The sequence below is a fragment of the Centroberyx gerrardi genome, chromosome 24, assembly GCF_048128805.1.
Source record: "Centroberyx gerrardi isolate f3 chromosome 24, fCenGer3.hap1.cur.20231027, whole genome shotgun sequence".
NCBI classification, from domain to species: domain Eukaryota; kingdom Metazoa; phylum Chordata; class Actinopteri; order Beryciformes; family Berycidae; genus Centroberyx; species Centroberyx gerrardi.
This window is the reverse complement of record NC_136020.1, coordinates 17,593,691-17,606,645: the sequence shown is the minus strand read 5'-3', so window position 1 is coordinate 17,606,645 and position 12,955 is coordinate 17,593,691. Positions and strand designations below refer to the sequence as shown.

Here is a 12,955-nt window from a genome sequence, read left to right as displayed (position 1 = left end):
ACGTCTCCAGGTAATATTAGTGGGAATAGGGCATATTTCACCTCACGTTACTGATACAGCCACACTTAAAAGCTGTAAAAGTGGCAGGGAGAGCAGTCCGTTTGTCTCTCTTTTTGTCTCTACCTGTCTCCCTGCCTGTTTATCTGTCTGTTTGTCTACCTGCGTGTCTCCCTGCCCCAAAGCAGGGATTAATACGGCTGGGGGGGTTGGACTAGACAGACGACGGATAGACAGACAGATACAGAGAGAAACAGTTGTTTGTAAGTATAAGTGTACACGCACATGTCTATATCCATGTCACTGTGTGTCGGTTCAAGACAAGGTGTGTGTGTGTGTGTGTGTGTGTGTGTGTGGATGAGGGCGGCCTGAGCCCCCGCCTGCACTAAGAAGGCCCTGGCAGCAAGAGATAGCGGCTCTATCTTAATGGCTTCTGCCGCCTGCCACTCAGCCTTCAGACGGGGCCCTCCGCCTCCACGTGTCTCCCCACGATAAAGCCACTTCACAGGGGCGAGCGCCTCTCCACGCTGGCCTCTCCTCTGGAGCTCCGCAGAGAGGGGAGCAGGAGAGAGACAGAGAGAGAGAGAGAGATGGAGGGAAAGATGCCGGAGGTATTGATACCCGAGCTCAGCCTGAGACTAAGAGGAGAGGTGTGTGTAAGAGAGAGAGAGAGAGAGACGGAGGGGGAGAGAAAAAGGCTCCGTTCACACCGCAGGCCTTCACGCTCAATTTCGATTTGCGGCTCATATCTGATTCTTTTGGAAGACTGTTCACATCTATTGTAGAATGAACCCCATATCCGATACAATATGAACTGACAGCGATGTCAAAAACAAAATACACATCCATGTTTGTACCTACGCTTCTCCCCCTTGTTTTGAAAACATTCGGTACGTACCTTTGACTTTTGACTGAATTCAGGCGTCTCCCCAAATACCAATCAAGTCGTCTATTTGTCTTTCTTTCCATTGTTGACTCCATGGAGCTTTTTGCCGTTCACACTGGGGGGAAACATCAGAGTCGGGCCACTTTCAGCTTTCGTGTGAATGAAGCCAAAGGGAAAGAGAGAGAGAGAGAGAGAGAGACAGAGAAGGAAAGAAGAGCACTGGAGGGAGGGAAGGAAGGAAAGCGGGTAAGGAGGTGAGAAAGAGAGGAGGAGATGAGAGAAAGGATGTGAGGACTGGGGGAGATGAGGGAAGATGAGAGGTGGGTGCGTGAAAACTGAAATGGTGAAGCAACAGATAGATACGTGATTTATCTGTGTACCAGCCTCTCGCTCTCTCTCTCTCTCTCTCTCTCTCTCTCTCTCTCTCTCTCTCTCCCTCACTGTTTTGGGAAATGAATGAAATTAGGTTAATTCTTTCCAATGGATTGTGCATGGATTCGTGACTCCATTTGGCAAACCGAGGCTTTCACAGAGGCTGCAGCCTGTTTCTGACAAGGGCTCTTCTCTTTTCATTTTGATGAACGGGAGAGAATCTTTGATTTCTGTCAGTAAAATCTTGAACATTTAAACGAATCGATCACCTAGTACTTATTTAAAGCCTAAATGTGATCTATACACGGGAATAAGCATTAAAAAAGCTCAGCATCGCTCCTCACGTATAAACAGAAAAGGAAACAACAGGAGTGGAAGTTGATCTATACAGTTTTGGACCCACACTTTCATTTGAGAGACAAAAAAAACTATGGTTCATGAATAACGGTGTTTGAAAAAGCAGCTGTTTTGATGCACAACAATACAAGTGCAGATCACACAGGCATGACACTGTATTACCTGGTCTGTGTACAAAGTATAACCTCATTAAAGGAATAAAAATCTGTTTACAAGATCATTATCCTAAAGCTTCTGTAACGTGTGTTTGCAATGGGTGTGTGTTACAATCATTCATTAGTATTGGCCTATTCTTTGTATTTCTGTTGGACAAACTAATACTTTTTTTCAGAATAATGGTGAATCTATGAGGCGATTCAGGTACCAGTTGTCATGCAAAGTTGAAGAGAAGCCCCAAAACCTCTCTGCTGTATAAATAATCAATCATCAATATGAATTGGCAAACATGTTTCTCCTTGCAATGCCATAGAACTACAGAGAAAAGGTCTGAAAACCTTTGCCAAATTTTGGACCGCTTTCTCTCAGAATTTTGTTTCACAGCATCACAGCATAGCAATATTCAACAAGCCGTGGCGTCCTCATTTCTCTCCGATTTAAATGCAAAATACATCATTTTGCAGATCTGATCTTGCTCTTCCACAAAAAACCCTCTCAGGTCCATAACTACTGATTTGCCACATTGTGTCCGATGTGTGTGTCTGCGCATCTGCATAATAAGGTGTGTGAATGTTTGTGAATATGTGTGGGTGATGTGTGTGAATATGTATGTGTGTGTGTGTGTGTGTGTGTGTGTGTGTGTGTGTGTGTGTGTGTCTTGAGGCTTTGGGATTGTTTACTGCCTGTCTCTCCCAGCCCCTGCTCTTGGTCGGCCCCTAATGCACTACAGCTGTTAGGGTCCCGACACAGGGGCCTCCCATCAACGGTTTCATTGTAATGGACTGGGTGTGTGTGTGTTGTGTGTGTGTGTGTGTGTGTGTGTGTGTGTATGTATGCTTGCTTCTCCATGTGCTTTTTCCTGTACGTTCGCAAGAGCGCGTGCGAGTCTTTAGGTGTGTGTGCTTGCATCACGTTTGCTTTTCCTTCTGTTTTTTCCTGTCTGATAGTATGTTTGGTAGTGTGTGTGGTGTGTGTGTGTGTGTGTGTGTGTGTGTGTGTGTGTGTGCACTGTACATCCTGTCCTTGTGCGAGCTGCTTTGCGACACCTTCTCCCTCGGCCCTTCCTGCTTCACCTCCCTCCTGTCTTTCCAAAAACACTCCGATGATGAACCTGTGAATCAAAAGCCGTCTCTTCAGTTTCACTTAACGCGTCTTCCTCTTTTGTTTTGAAACACTCGCTTTTCATTTCCCCCCCTCCCCTCCCGTTAAAGTCATCCCTTTCTTTCTCGGCGAACACAATGCGCTCCGGCGGCCTTGTTCATTCATATTCCTCAACAACGCGTTTTAACGGGAGACGATGGCTTACCTGAGAGGCTAATTACCGAGGTGCTCCAGAAGAACCCCGCGCCGCGCTTGTTTACATTTTCTTCTTGTGTCTCTGTGCTTTAAAACACTGCTTCTCCTCCAGCATGGCTGCCTGGGAAACCTTGACCCCCGGCTGAGCGAGACGAAACACTTGAAGAAGCTGTTCTATCGCTGATTGATACAAGCTGATGAGAAACGTATCCACATCGTGAACGCTTATAGGAACTGTTGTTGAACTATTGTTATTGTTTATATTATCCCGCTGCGCCTCAATCCGCTATATTGTCAAACGGGAATCGAGTCAAACGTTCACGGCGAACCCGTGAAAAGCCGCCGTTAGCTATAGAAATGCCATACGCGTCGTACGAGTCAACAGCGATGTAAACATCTATTGAGGTCTTCATGGCGGACTGATATCGAAGGAGCCCGCCGCTCCGGCACCGTGGACGGAACACAAGGGAGAGGAACACAAGGCTCATCCCCATTCTCCCAGCTCTCCCCGGGTGGGAGGGGGGGAGAGGGTGGGGGGTCAGCCCGGGTCAGCGCCGCTTCGCTATGTTGACCGCTCGCCGCCGACTCAGCCGCATAATGGAGAAATTAAGTTTCTGTAATGCACAAATGAGGTTATCATTGGTTTTGCAGCTGTTTGCGGGGTCAAGGAGAGATGCCGTTTCCAATCGGAGCTCAATTTAGCTGTGGAATGCGATTACATCGAGCCCTCCCAGTGTATTCTCTCCATTTGACCATGAATTAGATTAGGTAAATAGAAAACTAATGCCACTGATTGTTGTTGACATTGACATGTTCATATCTCTATCTCTGCCTGATAGAGAGCAGACAGGGGGGTGTGTGTGTTTTGTGTTTTGTGTGTGTGTGTGTGTGCGTGTGCGCGCGCATATGTGTGCTTACAGTATATAAATTCCGGCAATAGAAAGACACGCATTGAAATCTTTGTTAATGGAGTCTGCTTAATGGCTGTGTGCGTGTGTGTGTGTGTGTGCGTATGTGTGTGTGTGTGTGTGTGACATGGGTTACAGTGATGCTCCCAGCCTTTCCAGTACCTGTTGCCATTGAAAAATGACCTCAATTTAGATACTTAAATGATGATATAAGGCTCATTCTCCTTCTACATTAACTACCATGTATTTTATGTTTGATGTGATATTGAATTTTCAGTGTTATCTATTTTTTTTTTTTCCACAATTCGGGGCAATTTCTTAGTGGTGGGGGGCCGTCGCTGCTGAATGAATGTAGGAGAAACTGATGTAGGTGTGTGTGTGTTTGTCTAGGTACAGAGTAGTGACAGGGCTTTCTCTCTCTTTCTCTCTCTCTCTCTCTGTGTGTGTGTGTGTGTGTGTGTGTGTGTGTGTGTGTGTGTGTTAAAGTATCCCAGAAGTGGCAGTCTGTCAGCTCTGCTTTTCTCTCCGCTCTCCAGAACAATAGCTGGATTGGCCGTGTGTGTGACACCTAGACCACACACCCCTAATAGTGACTGACAGCACTAAGGGCTCAAAGCAGCACGCATACACACACACACACACACACACACACCCACACACACACACACACACATATACATACACCTGAGGACACAATGCGTGTGATTGGTGAAGGTTTCAGTCAGTTTGTGTGCGTTAGTGCGTGTGTGTCTGTGTGTGTGTGTGTGTGTGCGTGTGTGTGTGTGCGTGCATGCGTGCATTCATGCATGTGAGCTTCGGCATATGTTCTGTTGAAAGTGTTCAGCTGTCTTCCTCTTGTAGCGAAACCGCTCCGTGTCGCAGTATCAAACGTTTGCTTCTCACCGCATCAAAACAATGGAGAAGCCGTTCGATATCACTATCACAACGCTCTTTGTTCGAGAAACTGAACAGAAAGGGAAAGGAAATGTATAAAAAGACGCATTCTTTGTGAAGTTTGTTTTGTTTTATATATCTTACTCCCAACGAATGTTTTTGTATTTTTTCCCTGGGAAACAGATAGGAGGCTGGAATGCTAAAAATGGTCGAGTGAGATCTAATTCACTCCATAAATCTGATTAAAAAAAAGCCTTTAGTCATAATTGTATGATCTCTCTTTTTTCCACATGATTTATCAGTTTAAAATGGAATGAGTTGTTGATCAAAACTGAAACCACAGTATTGTAGTCACTCAAAAAGAGATAAATACCTCCGTCTCTTAATATATTTCAGTCTTAAATCTTGTATTGGCAGGAATCGGTGCATCATAAGCATTTTGTAAGCATGTCATAAGAGTGTTATTGTATCTGCACTAGTCTAATCACATGAGGAAATATATATTATAGCATACATTGTTGTTTATGTTGGTTGTAACGCATGAACTTTTAGAAGAGTGTTGTTTTTACACAGCTGTCGCAGAAAGTGTTCAGTCACTTTGAGCTGAAGATGCCTTATAATGACCCACTGTGCGAGCAACACTTCAAGTAAAGTGTAAGCATTAAAACGTTGTCCTAATGTTTCTTTTCCGCCACTTCTCCCCGCTTTCACTGAAGCCGCTCATTTGTCATGTGAGGGGCATGATGTGTGTCAAAGTGGAGAGAACAACAACTCCTCTTCAGTGAGGCGGAGGAGAGGAAGAGACAGGGAAGAGGCTGCAGACAACCGACAAGAAGTTAACCAATTGAATAAAGAGAGGTCCAGGCACTCCAAAAATGTGGTAAAAAGTCTTTATTCTATTTGGCCATTCATAACTGTAAGTTAAAAACAGCCAAATTGACCAGCCAAATGCTTGGGAGTGTTTTGGATCTCTTTTATTTCCATGAATACCAGAGGAGCCTTTCTTTTTTTTTTTTTAAGCCAAAAAACACTCCACAAAATCTTTAATATTAGAAGCTAAGAAACATTTTCAACCTCCTATCTGTTTTCCAAGTAGTTAACCAATGTTCATTTAGCCGTGACAGAGCCAGGAATGGTACTTTAAAATATGAAATGCATTTTAACTCAACCTATTCAACACAGTCAGATTGCTTTTAGTTTAGTTTTCACTGCAAAACCAGTTAAAGAAACATCTTTTGTCCTGTTTACATGCTGTAATTAGATGTGTTTTACTGTATTAGACGACACTACAACCCGTCAAGCTGTGAAAAATGTCAGTATCCAAAAACTCACAGTCTAAGTTCCTTTGTCACTTAAATGTGTCACTAATCCAACAAATAATCACCTGTTTTATCTGTAATAGATTAGAATTACTGGGTTTTTTTTTTTTGCACCAGTTACAGCAGGATGAAACTTTTTGAATCAACTTAAGTAACTTTCCTAACCCTGCATCTGAAATCAGTTGATAATGGAACAGCCAATACATGTCCTTGTTGCTTTAGCTGCTGAGCAGTGGTGTAATAGAGAGTAAATGCAGGTATACAGACTACTTTCTCTGGACCTTTTGGAGTATACAGAGCACACCCATCCGTCAGCCTAGTTACCACACAAACATACAGGGGATTAGCTGTAATATGATACCTAGACCTCTCAGGAGTGTTGTGTTGGGTGGAGAGGAGGACCAATTTGGAAGAAGAGGCGATAACTAGCTCAACAATATGTAAAGCCAGAAACAATATAAATCAATAAGAGCATTAATAGTGTCCTTTGCTCAGCTGTTGCTCTGCAAAGGCTCTTTAAAGTGCATGAAAAACAATGTTCATGAAAACTGTAGGTTTGACCCACGGTTAATCACTTATAGACCAATTTGTTTCAGTGTATTTATTGTATTATATTTTTTAATTAATTGAAATAAGTCAGTTGGAAAGTGTGGCAAACATACAGCTGTTAAGGCTGAGGAAAATACGACTATGTCTGTCCGATCGAGTGGGTGGAAATAGTTGAACCGCAGGAGGTCACATCAGAATTACTTTTATTACAGCAACATTTATTTCCTTTATTTATTTAATTTAATGTAAAGCCTGTAAATACATTAAAAACAATTTTCTCTGAGTGTATATTCAACCCAAAAGAAGCTAAAAGTAATCCGATTGTGCTAGATGAGATGAAAATGCATCAATTTTATTTATTTAATGTATAGGAAATTGTCTTGTTGTTATTGGTGCAGAGATACATTGTACAGCAGGAAACCTGGGAAGTTTGTAAGTCTTATAGAATAACATACTTAACACACCCATCTAGGCAAGACAGTTAAAGTATAACAGAATGTAAAATAATGTAAAAGAATAATATACAGCATATATGTGTGTGTTTGTGTGTGCGTGTGTGCGTGCGTGTGTGTGTATGTGCCTGTGCATTGCCCATAGTTCAGTATAGTCCAGTTCATTTCATGTTGATTCATTCTCTTCATTTTGTATAATAAAGTGCATCAGGGCTCACAGTGGTCTTATCACTCTGAATTGTGTCTGAGTGATATGTGACTGCTGTCAGAGTGTGTGAAATGCAAGTGTAAGTGTGTGTGTGTGTGAGCGTGCGAGAAAGAGAGAGAGAGAGAGAGAGAGCGAGAGCTGGACTTGAGGAAGGGGGCAGCACTGCTGTGCATTTGCGCTCAAGGAGTGATGAGCCCTCTGGCCAAATGGCCCCTCCCCTCCACACACACACACACACACACACACACTGAGAGTGAGAGAGAGAGAGGCTCTGCTGCTGGCCCTTTAAGAGCTGAGCCTAGATCTCACAGCTTACAGCGAGGGAGGGAGAAGAGGAGGGACAGAGGCAGAGAGAGAGAGAGAGAGAGAGAGGGAGGGTGTGAGGCTGAGAGTGTGTGAGGAAAGGGAGAGAGAGAGAGAGAGAGAGAGAGAGAGAGAGAGAGGAACAGAGAGAATCAGCAGTGTGTGTGAGAGGTTGAAGGATCACTCCTATCCCGTCTTGTTTTGGGGAGACTAACCTTGTGCATCTGAGCATTGTGGGACTGTTTTATGTTGTTGTTGTCGAGAGAGACGGACCCTTACTCCAGCATGCTCACTGAGCCTGAGCTACCTCAGGAGTGTAACAGGTACGTGACGCTTTCTCACACACACACACACACACACACACAGACACGCGCGCACACACACACATTCACATACAGATGAGAGAGACAGGACAGAGAGAGAGAGAGAGAGAGAGGGAGGGAGTGAAGGGAGAATAGGAGAGTAGAGGAAAATGCTGTGTGTGTGTTTAGAGAAGAAATGCTGTGTGTGTGTGTTAAGCATGTGAACTGTCTGTGAGGGAGTGTGTTGTTCAGTGCCGAACTGTTGGCTGAGTTTGAAGTGTGCGTGTGTGTGTGTGTGTGTGTGTGTGTGTGTGTGTGTGAAATAGAGGGGAAGAGTCAGAGAGAAGGTGGAGGAGAGAGAGTTGATGATTGACTCCTCCGCTTTTGGTAGAGATACCATATGCAAAGCTTGAGCAAAGCAGGCACTATTTGTGTGTGACTATCTGCGTACATCTGCGTGTGTGTGCGTCTGTGCGTGTGTGTGTGTGTGTGTGTGCTTGCCCAAACAGTGGTAATAGAAATGAGTAATGAGTTAAGTCTCTTTCTCTCTCTCTCTCTCTCTCTCTCTCTCTCGGGCTGAAGTTGCCCATGCCGACGTGTTCATTCAGTCCATACAGACTTAACTGGTTAAAACAGTGTGTGTGTGAAGGAGAGAGAGAGCTGTGTGTGTGTGTGCGTGTGTGTGTGTCAGAGTCAAAGTGTGATCCTCTCCTCTCATCTCCACTGCTCACCACAACTTTATTTACTTCTGCTTTACCCGACCGGCTATTTATACGCCTCTTGCTAAGAGGGCCTTAACATACTCAGATGGTATCAAGCAAGTCAAAAATACCTAAAGGAGAATTGGCTTTAGAAAAACAAAAACAAACAGAGGAAATATGGACAAAATCCAGGCAAAGTGAATCATTATTTCAACCACAATTTCAAATGTTTACCCCCCTGCCTTTCCCTGCTCAACCTGTTTTTATATTTACCTTTTTCTCTCTTTCGCTTAATCCAAACTCTACATGCAAACGCTGAATAATCCTATTGTTAATCTGCACGGTGTTATTTTTTTTCAGCCCTTATGCTAATGTTAATCTGACTGCCGTTTCCTCTGATGTTTTTTTTTTTTGTTTTTTTTGCGGGCTCGCTTCATTTAGAGGTGTGAACCCTCGAACCTTGCCCTACACCGACACTGTCAACACAAGTGGCTTTTTGCCTGTGGAATAATGGTCGTTTGATGCTAATGCTGGGAGAGAAAGATTACGTTATAATACCCGGCGTTTTAATACTAACACACACACACACACACACACACACACACACACACACACACACCCCTCTCTCTCTCTCTCTCTCTCCCTCGCTTGACTTTTATTGCATTAAAGTAGCGCACTGTTTTTGCCCGATGAAACTAATCTTTTGTTCCGAGATAAACTGGGGGGGGGGGGGGATTTCGGGGGCCTTGAATTAAGAACACATTTAGATGTGGCGAAAATGTGTTTTTAATAAACCATTCAATCCGCCAAAGAGGTTGAGGAGAGAGAAAAAAAAAAAAAAAAAAAAAAGATAACAACAGCTAGGAGGAATTAAAAATTTAAAGGATTACACCGAAAAGCAGAATGTATGGAGATAAATGCAGGGATTACAATGACTTAGGAGGAGAGCGCTTAAAACTCTTGCTTTCCAGTAATGCACTCCATCACAGTGGCTCTGGCCGCGCGCGTGTGTGTACGTGTGCGTGCGTGTGTGTGTGTGTGTGTGTTCGCATGTGTCGATGGATGTATGCGTGTGAGCGAGAGAGGGTATCTTCCATTCTGTGTGTGTGTTTGGAGTGTGTGCGTTGAGCACTAGTCTCTCCGCGGCGCTGAGTGTGTGTGAGTTGCCAGTGTGTGTGTGCTCCAGCCTCGGTGGTCGTGATGCTCTCGGTTCCTGCATCTCTGTAAGTGTCCGCTCTCCTCTTCTTCTTCTACTACTTCTCCTTCTTATCTCTTTTACTCTCTCTCATCTTCTTCTTCTTCTTCTTCTTCTTCCATCACACAGTTGTTAAAATTCATTCGTAATAACTTCTGTTTAAAAATAGCCGAGGAAGAGTTGGGCAGAGTTTCTAGATGATGTCTTGCATGATGGGAAGTGTTTATACTGTATTTAGAGGTGAGAAAACATTAATGCAGAGTATATTTATGTTGTTTTTATTTTGTTGTTGAGTAACGATGATGTGCTGGCAATGTTAAGAAATAGAAATTGTTGTTATTCTTGTTTTATTTGGGCTTAACGGAATACTTGTGATATGGGATTTTGACATTTCTGGTATAGCTGTGTGGAAAACAGTTCATGCTTTGACACAGCTGCAATGTTTTATTATGTTTTATTTTACTTTATTTTATGATATTTTTTTTTTTACTCTTTGAACAACATTTGGGTTTTTTCTGAACGTTCAGTTGAGTATTACAATTTCTGATCTAAGATGAAAATAGTGGAAAGAGAGAGCCTTCGCTGACACGGCCTCATGTGTTCGCACAGACAGACGGAAATAGACAAACAGAGAGACGGAGAAAGCCAAAGAAACCAAAAGACAGAAAAAAGAGAGAGAGAGAGAGAAAGAGAAATTTGAAGTGGCTGCTGTGCCGGCGGATGGAGGGAAAGAGATTGTGTGGTCAAACTGACACATTCCTCGCTGAGGGACAGAAGAAGCAGAAGTAGAAGAAGAAGAAGGGTTACAGAAAAGTGAGAGATGGAGCGGGAGGCAGGGGGGAAGTGTTGGGGTGGAGGAGGTGAAGGAGGGAGGAGGAGGAGAGGAAGAGGTCTCTCTCTCCCTCTCTCTCTCTCTCTCTCTCTGTCGACGTGGTGTCAAGGCAGTGGTGGATTTTCACACCCCTCCATTTGTCCCCTTCGTTTATTGGGGTGTTTGTGTGTGTGTGTGTGTGTGTGTGTGTGTGTGTGTGTGTGTGTCAGGGGGTCGGGGGGGGGGGGGAGTCAAGAGTGGACGTGTCAACACTTTGAAAGGCTTTAAGCAGGACACACTATGGGAACGGATACAATCTGACATTAGCGTTACTTGCGCCGCATTCGGCAATAAGGAACACATCGGCAGCCTGTAGGGTTTTGCTTCATTAGATGACTTCACTAAGACAAACTGTATATTTTTTTGTCATTTTTATTATTATCGTTATTCGTATTATTTTTAAGGAATTAAGGAATTTAAGGAATTATAGTTTTCTGGAGATTTTTTTAAGAGGGAAATTCCTGGGGCCTGATGATAAAAAAAAAAATGTGTTTGTTTCCAGTTAGTAAGTGAGCAATGTGGCTTCCAGTTTAAAGTGTCCCTGTACTTCATTTAGTAGGGTAGGGTTAAAGTGGTGTGTGTGTGTGTGTTGGAGGAAGAGTTTGCGTGTGTGTGTGTGTGTGTCTGAAGGAGAGAGAGAGAGCGAGAGAGAGAGAGAGAGAGTAGAGTAATTGAGTAGAGTGTCCGTGCTCTGCAAACTAATGCGCCATTCTGCCCCTCTCTCCCCTGTGGCCCTGTCCCGGCCTCTCTCTCTCTCTCTCTCTCTCTCTCTCTCTCTCTCTCTCTCTCTCTCTCTCTCTCTCTCCCCCCCCCCCCCCCCCCTCCGCCCCACCTCGGACTGGAGGCCATTGTCTGGGCCATATTGTCTGTCCCCAGAGAGCCTTGATAACCGTGTCTCCATCCATGGAGAGGAAAAAAAAAAAAAAAAAAAAAAAGAAAGAAAAGGAAAGAAAGAACGACAGACAGAAAAATACCAGAGGAGAATGCTAAAGCCTCACCCCCAACCCCTCCCCTCCCGTCCACCCCCCCACCCCTTTCCTCCACTCTCAAACCCCCCCTCCCACGACCTCCCACCCCAGTGTAATCAGCTGACCCTCTTCAATAGCCAATAGAAGGAAGAGAGGAGGGGAGATTAGGCTGCATTTGTTGTTGTTGTTGTTGTTGTTTGGGGCACAGGGTCTGAGACGAAAGAGAGAGAGAGAGAGTGACAGAGTGTTAGAAGAGAGTGGGAGTGTGTGTGATTGTGTGTGTGTGTGTGTGTGTGTGTGTGAGAGAGAGAGAGAGAGAAAGAGACGTTCCTCCAGGCTAACTAGCGTCTGGTCATATGACATGGGGTCACAGGGTAGGGGTCAAAGGTCAGGGTGAGGTATTGCATTGTCACCAGAGCAGGAAAACTCCAGCAGTGTGTGTGTGTGTGTGTGTGTGTGTGTGTGTGTGTCCGTGCAGGGTTTCACTCTTCACACTTCACATCCCTCTTTCCCTCCTCGTTCCTTCTCTCCCCATTTCTTCGTCCATCCATCAATCCAGGCAGCTTGTTTTACGCTAATCCCACTACGCTGCCCATTCCCTCTTTCTGCCATACTCTCTCTCTCTCTCTCTCTCTCTCTCCCTCTCTCTCTCTCTCTTCTCTCTCTCTTTTCCCCCCATCCATCCGTCCGTCCGATCCACAATAGGAGACAGTGTTAGAGGCTCGGAGGTCCCTCCCAGAGAGCTACAATGAAGCCTCTGTCTTTCCAGGTAGCGAGGGAGGGGGGGAGAGAGAGAGAGAGAGAGAGGGAGGAGAGAGAGGGAAGAGAGAGAGAGAGAGAGAGAGGGGGAAGTCAGAGGAAAAAGGAGGAGACCATTTGGGCCGAGGTGGGAGAGTTTCAAAGTGCGGGACGAAAGAAAGAGGCCAGCTGGGAGTGTGTGTACGTGCATGTGTGTGTGTGTGCGTGTGTGTATTTGCTTGTTTTCATTTATGTGAGAGAGTGAGCGCGTACTTGTGTGTGTGTGTGTGTGTGTGTGTGTTTGCTTTACAGGGGCAGGCCAAGTCGCTGACAGTGAGACAAATGCTGCGACTCCTTTATGGATTGCTTAACAAATGCAGCACAAATAGCGGCCTGGCACAACAATGGAAAAACACCGTCCCTCGCTCAATAAACATTATGCAGCGTCTCCCCTCGCAAACACCAAGGGAGCCGGTTCCCCCC

At 44.7% G+C, this 12,955-nt stretch overlaps 1 protein-coding gene across 1 annotated transcript in view; it reads left to right on the top strand.

Annotated features, from left to right (window-relative positions):
- The first annotated feature begins 9,808 nt into the window (after positions 1 to 9,808).
- sox5 (SRY-box transcription factor 5) overlaps positions 9,809 to 12,955 on the top strand; it is a 99,360-nt gene continuing 96,213 nt past the window's right edge. Inside the window, exon 1 of the mRNA XM_078281945.1 lies at positions 9,809 to 9,923. Within this exon, the coding sequence (XP_078138071.1) occupies positions 9,901 to 9,923 (23 nt within the window). The 5' untranslated portion in view covers positions 9,809 to 9,900. The remainder of the gene's footprint in view (positions 9,924 to 12,955) is intronic.